The sequence below is a fragment of the Drosophila grimshawi genome, unplaced genomic scaffold, assembly GCF_018153295.1.
Source record: "Drosophila grimshawi isolate 15287-2541.00 unplaced genomic scaffold, ASM1815329v1 contig_311, whole genome shotgun sequence".
NCBI lineage: Eukaryota > Metazoa > Arthropoda > Insecta > Diptera > Drosophilidae > Drosophila > Drosophila grimshawi.
The window spans coordinates 8,456,952-8,473,809 of record NW_025063098.1 but is presented as its reverse complement, the minus strand read 5'-3'; the positions used below and the strand labels follow the sequence as shown (position 1 = coordinate 8,473,809).

Here is a 16,858-nt window from a genome sequence, read left to right as displayed (position 1 = left end):
CCAAAACGTGTTGGCCATTTGGGAATACGTTGAGCAAAAGGCACTTGAACCCAGTTAGGTCGTCGGGTAGTTTTCGGAGACAGCGGTGACAGACCCTAAATTACTTTTGGGGCTCAGCTTTCTAATTTGCAGAATAAATTTGAAAGGTGTGGGGGCGGGTCACCACCCGCAAAACCCTTTATGCCTCAACCTATTTAGACTATTGATTTTTTTGTTGTCCACCTTTTTCTTTTTTGTACGACCTACAATTGAACTAACAAGCCAAACCGTAGGCCATTGCACAGTCAGCTTGTTGAATGGCACACCCTGACCTGAGATTCGGTCGCGGATCCGGTGGCAGAGAAACATCCCCTTAAGGAACGCGGTGCCATTTGTTGGGCACTCCTTTAGCTGGCGTCCCCATTTGGCATATTGCATGAATTTTCCATAACATTTCCTTCCATGCCTGCTACCCTTCAACCCTGACTGGGAAAACCCATAGCCCGAGTCTAACTTTAAATGTTTACCAATGAAACCTAATCAGCGTTTTAAAGAAGAATGAAATTTATAAATTTATTGCCTGGATTGCAGATGATATTATAATTTATGCGTAAAGTTTGAAGAGTTGATTGAAGGACACCCATTTGAAAAAAAAAGTATTTATATATTCTGAATTAGCATCTGTGCCCGAGTCTATATTTCCATAGGAATATATCCGTTTTCTTGTCTCAGCGGTTCGAATCACTATAGCTGTAATATAACTGTAATATAAAAGCAATCGGTCGAAAGTTGATTTCTTCTATGAAAAACTTATTTGTTGCAAGGCAGTGATTTCAGTACGTGCTTGTGGTTTTAATAAAAGTTAAAGTACTTGCATGCTAATTTCATAATTTCCATAAAATAGGTAAAATAAAATGTGCAATTTTTCTTTCTATTATAATTAGTAATTCAAATAAAAAGTTTCTGTCTACGCTGATGAGAGAGATCTCTCCAAATCCACAGGATTTTTATAAAATCATTATTTAACAATTTATGAATAAAGATTTTAAATATTCATCTACGTCTTACATAGGAATGTCTGCTGTTTAATAAAACAAAATGGGGTGATCTAATTTGAGGAGGAATGACTAAAACATGAGTGAGTCAGCCAAAAAGCTATTAAATAAAATGAATAAAGTATAAATTGCAAATATCTAAAAATATTTTCTATTTATTTATTAACAAGAGACAAACTTGTTGAGCTACTGAATAATACAACAAATATGTAGCGGGTCTAAGCATACCTGAGGGTTATTTAATAAAGTTTCACAAGAAATACAAAAATGGTACGCGATAATCGTTGCGAGGAGCCTTTGAAGAGGCATCCTTGAGATACTATTACGCAGTAACCGTTGCCTGCATTGTCATTTGTCGTCGCTGCTGTGTTTGCAGCTGCTGGCAATGACAGGAATTAAGTCATTTGTCCTTGTGCGCCCGAGATAAGCACGAATGGAAAAAAGCGTAGAAGCGAAGGAGTATATGAATGGGACAGGTAGCCGGATGAGTAGGCCCACCCCCATCCTGCTATATACGATATATTTATCGTTGAGTGTTTAATGGCAAAATGCGTAAATTATGTCAAGCGTTGCTAGGGCGGCGCATCATTGTTCACTTTCAGAGCTGCTTCGTAATGTGCCACCCCCTCCCACCCTCACACCCCAACCATTCCACCCCTCTATTCGACGTCTCGACTGTCTTCTAATGGCAACGTCCGCTGCCTCTGTTGCGAGTGCTTTTTCTGCCGCCGCTCGACGTAGTTGTTGGCCAAGGTCAAAGTAATATAGTACTTTTTGGTGTGCTACTTTTCTTTTTTTATTTGATTTTTTTTTCCTTTGGATCTTGTTTATCTCTTAGTTGGCAGCCTCAGTCGCCGCAACCATGGAAAGTCCCGAACCGACAACAACAACAAAAACATGGCTATTTATATATAAACATTAAATCAATGTTGCTCGTCGCTTTTCAATGCGTTTTTCATAACTTATACGCCGCGTTGAACCCGTCGCAGGGACAGACACGCGAAAGTGTGGCGAGTGTTTGCGTTGTGTCTGATTTGCCCATGGCACGTCCGCCCCTTTTGGCCGCCAACCACATTGCCACACTAGTCCCCCTGGCAACCCTTTGTCTGCCAAATCTGCTTGTTGCCATTCCATTAATTAATGGAGCACAATTCGCAGAAATCTACATAAAGTGAATTCAAGTGAACGATGCAGATGGGAATAGGTGGAGTACATCACACGAATTTGGGGCGAAACACTCATAGCATTTTTAATTACGTAAAGTAATAATGCATTGCTCATCGGGCATAAGTTAATCAGTGTGAAGTTAAGATAATAAAACATTTAGGCTACTGAGATGGGTATCTAATCCGAATCTATGACATTTGAGCATATCACTCAATTGCAATATCAGCACAGTAACATTCCATTAAAAAACACTTCAGCCAACTTGCAGTGTAAACATTCGGAGCATTCTGGAGCATTTTCCCATTCTTTAAGTGCTAAGTGCAACTCATATTTATCTGAAAGGGGTAAGAGAAATGAAGAAGCATTATCTTGTCATTATAATATACTTACAATTGCTATTGCGATATATATATATATATATATATACAATATAATTGTAGTGCAGTTGTTGTTGCTGTTGTTCTTGCTGCCATCAAAAGATTCAGAACCCCAGTCACCACTGCTGCTGCTCCACTTCACATGGCAGCCACTTCACAGTGGAGTCGTCCACTTGTTGTTCTTGTTGTTGCTGTCTGATCGTTGACACGCCATTCGTTGCAGATAACAATATGAAACATTAAAAGCAAGGAGTAACTGTCAGTTGTAGAGCGTCGTTCTGGGTCGACGCGTAAATTTGTTCGAGATGCTTGTTTTCTAATCACCTGGTTTTCTAATCAGCTAACTGTTTATTTAATGCTGTCAAAAGTAACACTTATCCACGCACAAAACACAACTGCACACACACACACATACACGCACACACACAGAGATACACACACTCATTTGTACAATACAAATTTAGGCCCTGAAAGCGTTTTTCATCTTTGCTTCGCACGCTTGTTGCTTGTTGTTGGGCACGCGATGGGTCAATATACATATACATATGTATAGATATGTATGTGGTATATAGATACATATGTGTGCAAGGAGTTGCCGGCCGGTAAAAGGTTTAAATGATAACGGCAGCAAAACATGCAAGCAAAAAAAATAAACATAAGGCAATAAAAAATAAAGCGAAGGAAAAAAACAAACCAGCAGATAGACAAACAAGAGCACAGATCAACAAATTACTCGCAGACAGTAATAAGTAACAGACAGACGGACGCGGCGATGACAGCGACAGAAATATAATCAGGCTTTTGCTGCTGCCATTTTCTTTTATGCACTCAATCGGCTCAAGCTTAGAGAAAGAAACACAGAGAGAGAGAGAGAGAGAGAGAGAGGGAGAGAGTGTGTGTGTGTGTTAGGGCCACAATGAGTGCAGCGCACTGTCAAGTGTTTTTGCGTTCTCACAGCAGCGGTAATTGTATAAAGTATATAAGCATAAACATATATATATATATTATATACACAGATACACATATATGCTGTTCGATGACTTTTTGGTAAATTAGCTGAATCGATGCGTAAAAATAACTTTTGTAAGCTCTTTCCATGCCCTCACACAACCCACTGCTGAGCTCTCGTACACCTGCTTAGCTCTTTCGAACAATGATACATTTCATATGACATGCACGTTCTCCCATCTGCGAGGGCTGTACGAGAGAAGCGTTGCTTCGTATTCTAGACTCTCTGGTGATCTCTTTGCAAAGAGCATTTAATTGGAAGTCTCTTTCACATTTCACCAGACAGATTTCGTTTAGCAAAAAATCATAAATTTTAATATGACTCACTCTGAGATATGGTTATTTATAACGCATTGCAATTCTGAATATTTCATACACGTATGTCTCAAGAAATCTATAAATACACTTATAAGTTATAACTTAACGACTGACCCTCTTATATATATTTACCTATGCAATGCCTGACAATTTCTCGCAATGATTTCAACAACTTCCCCCATTGCGCGGTCAGCTCATCGCTCATCGCACATCGCTCATTGCTCATTGCCCGCTGCTCCCCTCGTTGCTCCATCCCGTTGCTCGACGCTTAGGTGAGAAAGTGGCGCTCTTTGCCGTCAGCTTGTTGCTGCCGTCAGCGCTGCTACTATCGCTGCCGGCGCCGCCAACACAAAACGTGCGAAGCGTCAGCACATCGCATTCATTTGTCTGGCGAGCGTGCAGCGAAGCGCACGGCAAACAAAACGGACTCAACGTTATCGAAGTGAAAGAGATGAGCCGATAACTTAAGGCTGATATCTTGTGATTAATTTATTTACGTATTCAGACTCAAAATACAAACAACAAATACGAGAACAACAAAACGCGCGCGTGGTTTTTGTGTTATTTTTTTGTTGCTTTTATACTGTTTGCTTGCTTTGTTGTGAAGTACGCAGTACCGCGTTCAAGTACAATTATAATTATAAAGCAAACTAAAGAAACTGCTAAGCAAACGGGGCCCAAATAACAACGCAAAAAGAAGCTGCCGGCAGCGTCGTCACGTCGTACAACAACATAAAGTCAACCAACTCCCATACAAATACATACATACGAAAGTACGTACAATAATACGTGCTAGCTGAAAGTGAAGCATAATTTTGATGCTAAAATTGTACTTATCATTGCACATTTATGTTTGGTTATTCAACAGATCGCGTTGCTGAGTACTCGGACGAGGACGAGGAGGCTGAATTCAGTTCTGGTGAATTTAACGACGAGTCCAACGAGCTGGCAATAACGGGTTACGATCAGAAGCGTGACTATAATCCGGCCAAGCATGATATGCGCAAGTATCGCAACAAGCTGCAAAGATCGGGCATTGAGGATATCGCAATAGTTGGCCATCATCAGCATCAGCATCATCATCCCGTCGACAGTGACAGCGAGTTCGAGATGAAGGACAAGAGTTCATCCCGTGCCAAGTTCAGTCGGGTGAGTCAGCCGCCATATAATTATAATACTCTACACTACATACATACATATGTACTTATGCGTTAAACAAGCATATGTAAATCGTGTGAGCAGCCGCAGCAGTTGTGGCCTAATTTGTCCAACAGCTTGTTTAAAATAATTGCTTTGGCCATTTAACATGGCCATAGTCAAGGGCGTTTCCTATGAGGCATGATTCAAACTTTCATATTTCCTATTTTTTTTATCGCACACAGTGAACAAATTACTTTTTTAGTTATCTGGCATATAGATTAAAGACTTTTGTATATTTTCGTATACTATAAAATACACTTGACAACAAAAACAGTTTATAAGATGATATAAATTGACTTTGAATTGATATTGCTAAAGGTATTTAGTATTTTTTTTTTTTGTTTTGATTCTCTTATACAAGATTCATGAATTTTCCGAAGACTTGAAACATTTACTTGTGATTTTGAAAAGCTCTTTCATTATTTTGGTTCATAACCTTTTGTTTTCAAGCTTGTAGCTTTATTATAACATTAATCAGATCGTGTTCATAATAAGAAAATCCTTCCTTTGTACAGGCATAATTGTTAACAACGGTTTTTAGGTGCATAAGTTGTTGTTATGATCACTCATTTCACACGACTGCAATTATAAAAAGCTTTGGGCTGTGACAAGCCGCGCCAGTCGCTCTACATTCGTACTATCAGATTTATATATATATATAAATATATTGTTAAATTATATAGTTTTTTTTGTTTTGTTTTTTTTCTTTGTCTCTTTGCGGTTTTCGAAATTGTAGTTTGATGACACAATAATCGGCCACACAGCCTGCAATTATTTCCGTAAACCGAAAACCAAAACATTTTCGGCATTCACTTGCACAATACCAATACTTTGTACTTGGCCTAAAGCAATGCAGACTCGTTAAACATATGCTATACGAGTATGTACTATATGTTGGCCAAGCTAGCGCATCGCTAAGAATGTTGCTATCGAATTTGTTGACAATTGTTTCTGTTTCTGTTTCTGGCCTTGGGCATTGGTATACATGTGTAGACATACATAATATATGCATGTCGAGTTCAAAGGGCGCTATGCAATGCACAAGGCTGTGCCAAGGTTTGAGTGCCAGAATTGGAATTGGAACTAGAATACCTAGAATTGGCGGATACGATTCAATTACCAGGCACCAGACACCGAAGACGTTGGCTATGGCATTCTGCAATCCATCAACACAGGCAACACTTTCAACTGAGTCTTCATTAAGTCATTGATGACACCTCCACCATGCCTCGCATATAAATACATATATACGCCTTGCTATATGCAATGGATTTGCATTCACTTCCAACACGAATCGAATGCCATTAACCAGAAATAGCAGCTGTGCAAGTGCAGCCGTGCCGAGTGAATAGATAAATGATTGTTTGACTGACTGAATGGGAATTGCATTGCATAAATGTCAGAGAGTGAGCGCTTAACAAAAGGAAAGTTCCAACTGATATTTGTTCAGTATATATTTAATCAAAGAAATTGTATAGTACTGAATATCTTGAATTTAATTCGAATCGAGCACTTTACAATATTATACTTTCATTTGTTCAGTTGGCAGCGAATAAATACATATTCAATATTCGCTGCTGCTTTTTTAGTTAAAATATAAATAATATTCATAATTTAAGCAACTTTTAGATACATTCCAATCGTTGTCTGTTCCATCTTTTTGTTTTTTTTTTTGGTAGAACAAAAATTCCATCCATTGATTGAAATGCTCTTTCTATGTAGTTGTAGCAATAGCAGCCGAACTATACAGCTTGTGCTATTGCTATAGCAATCGCATATTTGTTTTGCTCTTTTGCTCCGGGAGACACTGCCAGAGATGTTCCATAAGCAGTAGCAATAGGTGTTAAATATTTATATTGCTAGGCAGCAGCAAATTCAATCACTGCTTCTAAGTGACTCAAGCTTCTTTATATATTTGATTGACTTTATTGCGTACTTTATTTACTCTTTTCAAATTAAAACTCAATCAGTTAAAGGCAGGAACATTCATATTGGAGCATAAACATATGCATAAATATACCATAAAAGATTGAAAAATGTATCGCATTAAAACGAATCATTAAATATTTTATTCTTAAATGTGTAAAATTTAATAACGACCCATATTTTCATAGCTCTTAATACCACATAAAATAGGGAAGAGAGACGAATGTTAAAATCAGCAGCTTTTTGGCTTAGGGTATAATTAGAAAATAAATTTTCATAAATCCGTGTGTTTGTTCTGGGGCAACACAACCCCCTCTCCCCAGGGGGAAAGACAGCTCGACATATTCAGAGATAGTTTTCCTAAGAATTAATTTAAATATGTGAGCAACAAACAAAGAGCATAGCCAATTAGAAGCTGCAGCAGATCGAAAGAACAGACAGGCTGACATGTTTTCAAAGAGTGGCGTGCGTTCTTGAGTTTACCGCCTCTCCCATCCCCTGCCCTGCCATCCCCCTTTCAATTGCCGCTGCAACCAGTTGTGGACACATGGTGCCATGTTTAACTGTCACGCCCCCTTTTGTCCGCCTATCATCCGCACAGGTGTAATATTAGCCTGCGGCTTTTGTTTTCATTCCTCTCCGTATAATTATTGCCGTTTGTTGCTGTTTCTCTTATTGGGATTGTTATAGTTGCTGTTGTTGTTGTTGTTTTTTATTAATGTGGTTGTTTTTATCACCAGGATTATTTAAATGTCTGCCGTAAATAAAATGGGCTTAATGACAGGCAGGAAGCCAACAGCGCAATTAAAACGCTATTTTTTATTCAAACAACGCAGCTGCATAAATTTAGCTCTGAGTTTCTTGAGATTTTATTTAACATCCTGTGACAGCTTCCACTTATTTTTTTTTGTTTATACCCTGAACCCTTTGAAAACTGGTAATATGTAACAGGCAGAAGAAAACAATGTCCTCCAACCTCATAAATTATATATGTATATTCTGAATCGCCATCAAAATCAGGGTCACTCTAGACTATGTTCGTCTGTCTCTCAGATAATTACGGGAGCTAGAGACTTCAGATTTGCAAAGTTAATTATTGTATATCTTATACATATAGAGCTTATTAAATTTTATCGATAACTTTCCTCGTGCATATCGATATAAATAAATGTAGAATAGCAATAAATACTACAATTCCAATAATATACTCGTATATTTAATATAGAATGTATACATAGTATATAGAATGTATCATATCATAATTTGGTTAAGAAACACGAAGAAAATCGTATATTAACAAATGTTAACCTTCCAGTACCAAAATCCTCTGAAGTAGAGAAAAACGAAACGGAAATTTTGAAGCGAATAAGCAAAACTTCAGCTTGAAGACGGTCTTGGAGACTGGACGGTTAATTTTTGTCAAAGTACACAGTAGCAATCACAATTATTTTTTATGTACATCAACACACACACACACACATATGCGAACATCTAAGCCGCGTTCGACTTATAACAAGCAAAGTTTTGTGTACAGGATGTTCCCTAGTCGAGCTCTCTCGAATATAGCATTCTTAGTTGTTTTTTTTTTGACCATTATAAATAGTGGAGTTTGCACTGCAGTCAAATATATAATAATAATTGTAATGCGCAATATCTGACATTTGTGAATGCGAATTTTAATCAATCTGTGATTTCAAATGAATGGGTTTTTTTTAATGGGTCACAGTAGAGAAGCTGCCCAAAACAATTACAATAATATGCACATTAGCTGTAAAACGATAGAGCGGTGGTGGTTCCCCTTTTCGAAGGGGAAGTTTTTCCGTTTTCGCAAATTGAGGTTTTTAGACAAACCTAATACTTTTTCCTCGGTTACACTTTTGCAGAGTGTATCTTTCAATCTCTTTTAAGACTTTAATTGCTGTTTGAACTTAATTGTTTACTGCTTATGACTTGTTCAATTAAGTGCTGAGCTAATTGCAAGCATATTTTTTTGTTTCTCTTCGTTTTTCCAGACAATTTCACTGCAACAACGCAACTTTAAGCAGAAAATTGTCGCGCTGCTGAAGCGATTCAAGGCCAGCGAGGAGCTGGAGAATGAGACACACAGTGGCACCGCCGCGCTGCGAGGCGAGCGCGATTTGGATGCACTATTTCAGGAGCTGGAGTCGCTCTCGTGCTGCGAGGGCGATGATTCTGGGCCGGATATGGACAGCATATCGGTTGGATCGACGCCAAAGCCGTCGCTGCGTCCGTTCTTCACCAACTCACGGATCATGCTGCACGACAGTCTCGCCGGCAATGGCAGTGGCGCTCCAGGCAGCGGCATCGGTGGTGGAACGGGTAAGTTCTTGTTGCTGCTGCGGCTACTGCTGCTGCTTTTGTTGCATTTCTCAAGTTGTTTGTTTGACAAGCTACCAAATTGATGATATTCTTGTTGCTTTATGGCGTTATACATTAAATACGTTGACGGCAAGCAATGGCATCCATTTCCGACTCTGATTCCGTTTGTCTTTGGGCCCATAACCATAAACAATAAGAAAATGTTTCAGCCCAAAAGCAGGCTACACTTTTTGGCCAAGTACAAATATTTTTGTCTGTTTGTTTTTTTCGTTTCGTTTTGCCTGTTTTCGGTCAAGGCTGCTCCGTTACATGCGAATTAATGTCGCTTTTATTATACAAACACTCATACACAGCCACAGACACGCACACACACACAAACAGACACTCACAATTGCAAGGTCACGTCTCTGCAGAGAGAGGGAGAGAGAGAGACAGAGAGGGAGAGAGGCAGGATGAGTGACAGATATGCTTGCAGTAAATTCAGTTGACCATTTGTCCAATTGTGCGACAGACACACACAAACATACATTTTATTGTATGTGCGTATTAACACCACAGTAGTCACTTGGAAATTAGAACTCATTCCTTGAATTTGTAAATAATTTTAAAGCTTATATTTCCCATTGAAAAGTGACTTTAAAAACTAAAAGTTCTAATTTCCAAGCGATTTAATTATTATTTTTGATTAATTTATTTTAAATTAAATTTTCATTTGGTTAGCTTTTGAAGTACATCAACTTCTTAGTTGTAACCAATATTATATTATTATTTTTATATACTTTATACTATATACTATATACATACACAAAAAAACAATTACAAAACAAAAACAGAAACAACAAACATTTTGCATGGCTTGAACAAAATTTCTTTTGCAGGAAACTCTGAGCGCCGATCATCGGATAAGAGCGACCAATTGACCAATTCATCTTACAATATTGAAAATAACAAAAACCAAAAATGCATTCATTTAACAAACAATAACAATTCGGCTACAACACCAGGTCTGTGTAAATTACAGCAACCAAAACAAACCAAATCCACACTCAATATTTGCAAATAATTTAGAACACCAGCCCCCTTCATCCACAAACATGCTATAAGATTTTTTTGTATCCCCAAATCCACATACGAAAAAAATAATAAGTAAAGTACACGGGGCACATTTTGGTATTTGTATGTATTGGCTAAATGTTTGACAATCCTTGCCAGCTAAATTTATGGACAGTCGTCACCATATCTAATGTGCACTGTAATTGCAGTATAACAGCTAAAGTTCAATTATACAATATTTACCGATTCGATTTGTTTATTTTTAAATTTCTAAGCCTTGGCCTGCCTCACAAACACGCACGCCCCATACGTATATAAATACACACACACACACACACACATACAGATAGACAAATTCAACTTAACTCAACTCACACACGCACACGAGCACACACGAGTTTATCGTTGCACACGCGATTGCAGAGCTTTCTTTGCAGTGTGACCATACCGCTGTTATTGCATGGGTTAGCAGCGCTGTTAACTCCTTGTGACGTCATGCGAATACGAATTGGGCGAGCTAATTGAACTTTGAATTCAGCTAAATACGCTTTTATAAAAGAATAGAAAAACAATTCAAAAAGAAAAAAGAAGAAAAAAAAGAAAAAGAACCAAGCATGTTACCCTCTCGCGCTTTTAGTCTTAATAATCCAACACAAAAAACCCGTCTTATGTAGTTATTTCGAGCTACGTATTTTATCAATTAATAAACCCTTAACCCAAAACCCCAAAACACACCCTTAATGACAGCGTCAATATACTTATACACGTCTACTTTTCTTGATCAATTTTCCTTGCATGTTGTGCTGTACTTCCCCTTTCTATTTTTTGATTAATGCGACATTCATTGCCAAGAATATTCAAGTGAAGCACGCCAAACACATAAAAATAGGGTGATTGACGACAATACACCATATGTATAATCACATACATATATATTACATACATATAACGTACTTCTTCCTATAATTAGGCTGTAAAAAGTTTTAACCCTATTCACGAACGTGGCATTTATTATTTAATTACAATTAAATGTCGTCACATACGCACCTAAAGCACCTTGGAATGAACTCTATTTGGCGCAGGACACTTTATTTCGAGTTAGAGAGGAGAGGGGGTGGAGACAGTTTGTTGAGCTTGCGGTTTCCTAAACTCGTTTAGTTTCCGCCTGCATGTCCTTTATATAGTCTAATTCCTTTTGATCATGAACGATTTTTAGTGCACCCTTCACCAAAACTCAGATTATCCTTGTAAATCCGTCCCTAGATCCCAATTTGGGTACACACAGCGCCACTCATCCAGCCCCCTTGTTGTTCTATATTCCATTCACAGATCGCACTGGCAATGATAGTTCTGGTAATGAGGATGGCTCCGATCCGCAGAATAGTCCGCCACGGGACAAGGACTATCTGCGCCAGCAACAATATCAACAGTTGACACCAGTTAGCTCCGTCACCGGCAACATGAGCAGCACCGGGATTACTCCCTCGCAGGCACCTACCGAGAAGCGTTCACGCCTCTTTCGCACCTCGAGCAATACGCCGGCGATGGGCACCGCTAGCGCCGGCAGCGGAGTCGGCGGCAACTTGGCGAACAACAGCAATGCGGTGGGCAAGAGGAAGCACACGCTGAGCCTGAGCAATGAGCCGCGTTCGGCCCTGGAGGCGTGCCTATCGCCTACAAATGTGGAGCCGCGCAAGTTGCTGCTTGATCAGCTAAGCCGCGTGTTCGCCGGCGACGACAATGTCATACCCGAGGTACTGACCATCATAAGTCCGCCAGAAGCGTTGGGCGGCAGCACACTGCTGGCCAAGCTCGTCAACCTGTTTGCCAACTCCTTCAAGCCGGCCTTTGTGCCACAAAACACGGCCGAGGTGAAGGCTGTGCTGCAGGCGCTCATGGCTAAGATACAGAAGTAGTGAGTATAGAAGTAACAAATTATCAGAATCCTTGGCTTCAATCTAATTATCCTTCATTTGCATCCCTCAGTTGCAATTCGAATGCCAAGCCGCCGCACACGGTCAAGGTGCTCCTCATTGGCGGCGACTGGCTGCAGGGCGCAACGTTGCGACATTATGTGGAGCTATTGGGAGTTCGCCCACCCGACTGGTTGAATCATTTGCGCTTCTATTTGGTGCCTATTGGCGGTGGCAGCAGCAACGGCAGCGTGGCACGTCATCTGAGCCAAATGGATCAGGCCTATGCCGCCATGTTCGGCTCAGAGAACTGGTCGCAGCTATGCGAACGCTCGGCAGCCACAGCGGCAGCAGTTAGCGCTGTGACCACTGTGAATGCCACAGCTCTAACGGCCAATCTGGCCGATTCGGCATCTGTGTCCAAGTCAGATATTGCGGAGTTGGTGCAGCGTATTCAGCGCTATCTGCATGCGGCCGGTCCCTGCACACAGATACCCATTGCCGAGGCGATGGTCAACTATAAGGATGAGGACTCATGCCAGATTTTTGTGCCGTTTGTCAGCGTAAGTGCTGCGCCCCTGAGTATCACAAAAAACAACCTTCATAATTACATTTTCCTTCTCTTTGGTAGGATGTGCGCATTGGATATTTGGATGGTGCACAGGCCTCACTGGATCTGGAGGAGAACAACGCCTCCAATGTGACTGGCAGCTCAGGCAGCGGTGGCTCAGCAAATGCTTCCAGCCAGCCCATACCCATTGGCAGCCAGAGCACACCCAATGTATATGGCATCGTGTCAGGTTCGCCGCCACAGCAGCAACAGCAAATGGGCCTGGGACAGGTTCAGAACATGGGACGCATATCACCGCCGTTACAGACGCCACCTTCGTCGGGCTCATCGCATCGCGAGCGTGGCGCCAGTGATGCCCTCAATACGCCCTCAACTATGCAGGCGCAGGCGTTCAGTGGAGCGCTGTCTGCTGCTGAGGCTGTCGAACTGCAGGTGGACTACTGGCCGCTGGTGCGGCCCGGTGAGTCGCATCTCAAGGAGTCAAAGGGCGGTACGTCGCGCGGCGGCGACTCTGGCGGCGGCAAGAATAGCATTAAAAGTACGTTTAGGAATCTGCAGGTGTGGCGCCTGCCACAGCATGCACAGCAAATGGGTGATATGTCCAATGGACTGACTGTTAGCTTCGCCACCAAGGAGAAGAAGCAAAAGCAAAGTAAGTGGCATATTAAATACATAATACCTAACACCAGTGCTATAGTAAATATTCCACTTGCAGTTATGCGCTTGGGCAAGAAGAAGGACAAGGAGCGTGATCTCGAAAAAGAGCAGTGTGTTGAGGGTGTGGCACGTCTCATTTGCTCACCCAAACAGTCGCATCCAGTGCCACTACGTGGTTAGTTTAGGGCACATCATGCCGATTTATCAAATCCCTAATGCTATTTTTCTATTATGTATTCACAACAGTTTATATCGATGGCACCGAGTGGACTGGCGTCAAATTCTTCCAGCTATCGTCGCAGTGGCAAACGCATGTGAAGAACTTTCCCATTGCGCTCATTGGCTGCACGCCCATGTCGTGTGCTGAATTAACCTAGTCATTCAATATATATGTTCGTTCAATGCCCATTCTCATTTAAACTCGCACGCGCAGACCCATTGAGTATCCAAGGGAGGCGCGTAGACATGCGCGTCAACTCATTATTATGAGCTAAGAAGAATGATAATTTATTTTATAATTAATAATTGTAAATTTTTAGTTAATAAAACGTATAGCTTGTAATTTTCATTTAAGTCTTCAAACGCGAATTGTGAATTAATCAAAGATTTTCGAGCCACAAGCATCACACACACGCTCACAATAAGTAATAGTTATATAATTGACATAAATATTGAAATTAAAGAAACAAAACAAAATACCGAACGTTTAACACTTGTTCAAAATAACGCGTATCAAATATCCTGTACAAGAATACTATGTAGTTACAGTTTCAAAAGTTTATTGTGAACAATTTTCGTAAATTCAGTTTGTTAACCGTTGCCACTAACTGTTGCCAAATGGTTTCCAAGCGGTTACAAACTGTTAAATTAGCAAGTTGATACTTTATTTAATCGTTTATCACGCCTGGCTGTTGGGAGCACTGCCAGCATGTTTCGGATGACCCAGATGATCTCAACCACTGCTCCCACAATGGCGACAATTGCGACAACTGCGACGATGGCGTGATGTACTCTGGCATTATATACTAAACTATCGTATCTATACTATATATATTCTAACTACAACTGCTTAGCGAATGTGAATGCATATTTAACCAACCCGTCGTCTATATACTACCTAAATTCAGACATTATCTATGTGCAACTAAATATACATATATATATATACAATATACTTATACATATATAAATACATACCTATATCTAATCTACATGTAATTGACATATGTATGTACGTACTACTCTAATTGTTGTGATTTTTGAAATTTCATAGTGTGAACAGCCGATGCAGAGATTGTATAAGTAAGGTACACACATTTACATAAAGTGAATTATGAAAAGAAAGAGATTGTAGTTTGAATTTAACGAATGTAACGAAGCAGTTTCAAGCAATATACAAGTTGGGTGCAAAGCTTTTCCCCATTTAGAAATGAAAGAGCGTTGAGAACGAGTGTGAACTAAAATATTATAAGGCGTGTAGTGTATAATTGTATTATTAAATATATAACATTTAAAGACAAAATAATCGTGTTATACATTTGAATATTGCACAAATTACAGCATCATCGCACATTAATAATATGATATGGCAGTCCGGTGACTATAATAGAGCGTTCCTTGAGACCAAGAGCACCGTCTATCCCACCGGGTGGCAACAGAAAGGTGCAGCTTGGATAGCCCTTGGGCTGTGCAAACTCCATCAGATTGGCATTGCTCGCGCTGAGGGCCAGAAGCGACCATACAGCCAGGTTACGTGTCTTGCCATGTCTCGCCAGAACGTAGAACTGTCAATTGTGGCAATTAGACTACGGACTTTTGGATTAAACACATGCTCTGCACTCACCTCGTCCTGATCATCGACCAGATAACCCACAATGAGCGCCCAATGAGCACGATGGCCGGACTTCTGGCAGGGTGCATGATTGACGTCGGCATCGTAACTGTTTGTTTGGAATATGCATCGAATTTAAGGTCAACCAAATTTGAGGCAAAAGCTACAATGGACTCATAAATTTATCGCACTTTATTTATAAAAATTCTCATGCAAGTTGTTTAATTTACAAAAGCTGAAGTTGAGCACTTTCTGACCGGTCTCTTTTAGCCCACCCTCATGGGTGGCGAAACCAGTATAACGCCATCTCCTCGCACAAAGAGCATGGGTATTGTGCGCTTTGTCGTCTTGTACACCTCCTCGTAAGTTTCCTCATCAATTTCGACGGTGGTTTGTGTTTCTTCGGCATCGCCCAGGACCATATTTAAATGCTGATCGAAGGCGTGTAATCGGCCCCTCAATTCCCGCTCATTTCGCATTTTTACGTACACCTTTTCGTCCAAGCTCAGGCGAATTAGGTCGAGGGGCTCCTTTACCGGCAATATTACCTGGCTAAGCTGCAATTACGAAGATGAGCATGATGCTAGCATATTTTAGAGTTATGAATACCTGTTCCTCCTCAGTTGCCATAATATTGTTACTCAGAAATTGTAATTGGTTTACAATAAATTATTGAATGCTAAATCTTACTGTTTGCTTTTCAGATTTTTTGCACTAAATAACACCAAAAATTAATCGTTGATTGGTCGCACTACACGCGGCAACAGTGCTGCCCATCAAAGCGACACATAAAAATATCGAGTTCAAATATTTTGAGTGCTCAGCTTATTTCAAATATATTGTTTAAAAAGGATACGGAACAAATAAACAGGCGCCAGCACATAACAGCTCTTTGATTTTGACACAATTTAGAATGCCTTCGTGAAATTGGCAAGCACCCGTACCGTTTAAATGCTTTAGTGTCAACTCGTATAAATATTGAGCACTGAACATTTCACCATTTATGGAATATTTTTGTGCAACGGCATCTGCAAGCAATTCCGTCGGTGTCGGCAGTCCTTTGAGCAACATGCTTAAAGCTGTTAGGCCACAAGTGGGTCCCACCTATCAAAAAAAAAAAAAATTAATCATTACGATAAGCACATATTTAATTAAGCTAACTTGTAAAAGACTAGAGATGTCATAATATTGGCAGCTCTTGGGCTCTGCATGTTGGCATACGCGACTGAGGAAGCAGCCCTTCTGAACGTCCGGATGCCTCGATGCCCAACTGCATTCATCATTGGGTATTTGCACTATGGGAACAACAATCTCATCTTTTTTTAAAGTACTTCTACAGTTTTTTATGCTAGTTGGAGGCGGCGGTGGAAGTGGCACAGTTTGCGACATTGCGATATGTATTTCGACTCGAAATCAGAAAACTAAATAGAAAACAATAGTAAAACAGCTGATTTTTAGTGATT

At 40.3% G+C, this 16,858-nt stretch overlaps 3 protein-coding genes across 4 annotated transcripts in view; 1 reads left to right on the top strand and 2 right to left on the bottom strand.

Moving 5' to 3' along the window:
• LOC6563420 (phosphofurin acidic cluster sorting protein 2) overlaps window positions 1-14,345 on the top strand; it is a 36,144-nt gene extending 21,799 nt beyond the window's left edge. Inside the window, exons 4-11 of one of the 2 annotated variants that reach the window (XM_001989966.3) lie at window positions 4,773-5,053; window positions 9,043-9,370; window positions 10,249-10,374; window positions 11,753-12,338; window positions 12,410-12,899; window positions 12,968-13,559; window positions 13,623-13,739; window positions 13,811-14,345. In XM_001989966.3, the coding sequence (XP_001990002.1) occupies window positions 4,773-5,053; window positions 9,043-9,370; window positions 10,249-10,374; window positions 11,753-12,338; window positions 12,410-12,899; window positions 12,968-13,559; window positions 13,623-13,739; window positions 13,811-13,941 (2,651 nt within the window). In that variant the 3' untranslated portion in view covers window positions 13,942-14,345. The remainder of the gene's footprint in view (window positions 1-4,772; window positions 5,054-9,042; window positions 9,371-10,248; window positions 10,375-11,752; window positions 12,339-12,409; window positions 12,900-12,967; window positions 13,560-13,622; window positions 13,740-13,810) is intronic. The other variant, XM_032737215.2, reaches the window with a different exon arrangement.
• Window positions 14,346-15,073: 728 nt separating this feature from the next.
• LOC6563421 (UPF0692 protein CG33108) lies at window positions 15,074-16,812 on the bottom strand. The gene is made up of 4 exons (XM_001989967.3): window positions 16,557-16,812; window positions 16,252-16,499; window positions 15,408-15,504; window positions 15,074-15,348 (listed from the first exon to the last, which is right to left on the bottom strand). The coding sequence occupies exons 1-4, from the start codon at window positions 16,782-16,784 to the stop codon at window positions 15,127-15,129; spliced, it is 795 nt and encodes a 264-aa protein (XP_001990003.1). The 5' UTR covers window positions 16,785-16,812; the 3' UTR covers window positions 15,074-15,126.
• Window positions 15,567-16,087, bottom strand: LOC116805420 (U6 snRNA-associated Sm-like protein LSm3). The gene is made up of 2 exons (XM_032737219.1): window positions 16,005-16,087; window positions 15,567-15,952 (listed from the first exon to the last, which is right to left on the bottom strand). The coding sequence occupies exons 1-2, from the start codon at window positions 16,023-16,025 to the stop codon at window positions 15,662-15,664; spliced, it is 312 nt and encodes a 103-aa protein (XP_032593110.1). The 5' UTR covers window positions 16,026-16,087; the 3' UTR covers window positions 15,567-15,661.
• Window positions 16,813-16,858: the final 46 nt, after the last annotated feature.

What these genes read in the sequence shown, in the direction of transcription:
- LOC6563421 (XM_001989967.3), bottom strand. Translation starts at nt 16,784, where the DNA reads ATGTCGCAAACTGTGCCACTTCCACCGCCGCCTCCAACTAGCATAAAA. An exon ending in ACATCTCTAGTCTTTTACAA is followed by an intron (nt 16,500 to 16,556) that starts GTTAGCTTAATT and finishes TTTTTTTGATAG; the next exon opens with GTGGGACCCACTTGTGGCCT. An exon ending in GGCGCCTGTTTATTTGTTCC is followed by an intron (nt 15,505 to 16,251) that starts GTATCCTTTTTA and finishes CCAAACAAACAG; the next exon opens with TTACGATGCCGACGTCAATC.
- LOC116805420 (XM_032737219.1), bottom strand. Translation starts at nt 16,025, where the DNA reads ATGGCAACTGAGGAGGAACAG. An exon ending in TGGCAACTGAGGAGGAACAG is followed by an intron (nt 15,953 to 16,004) that starts GTATTCATAACT and finishes TCGTAATTGCAG; the next exon opens with CTTAGCCAGGTAATATTGCC.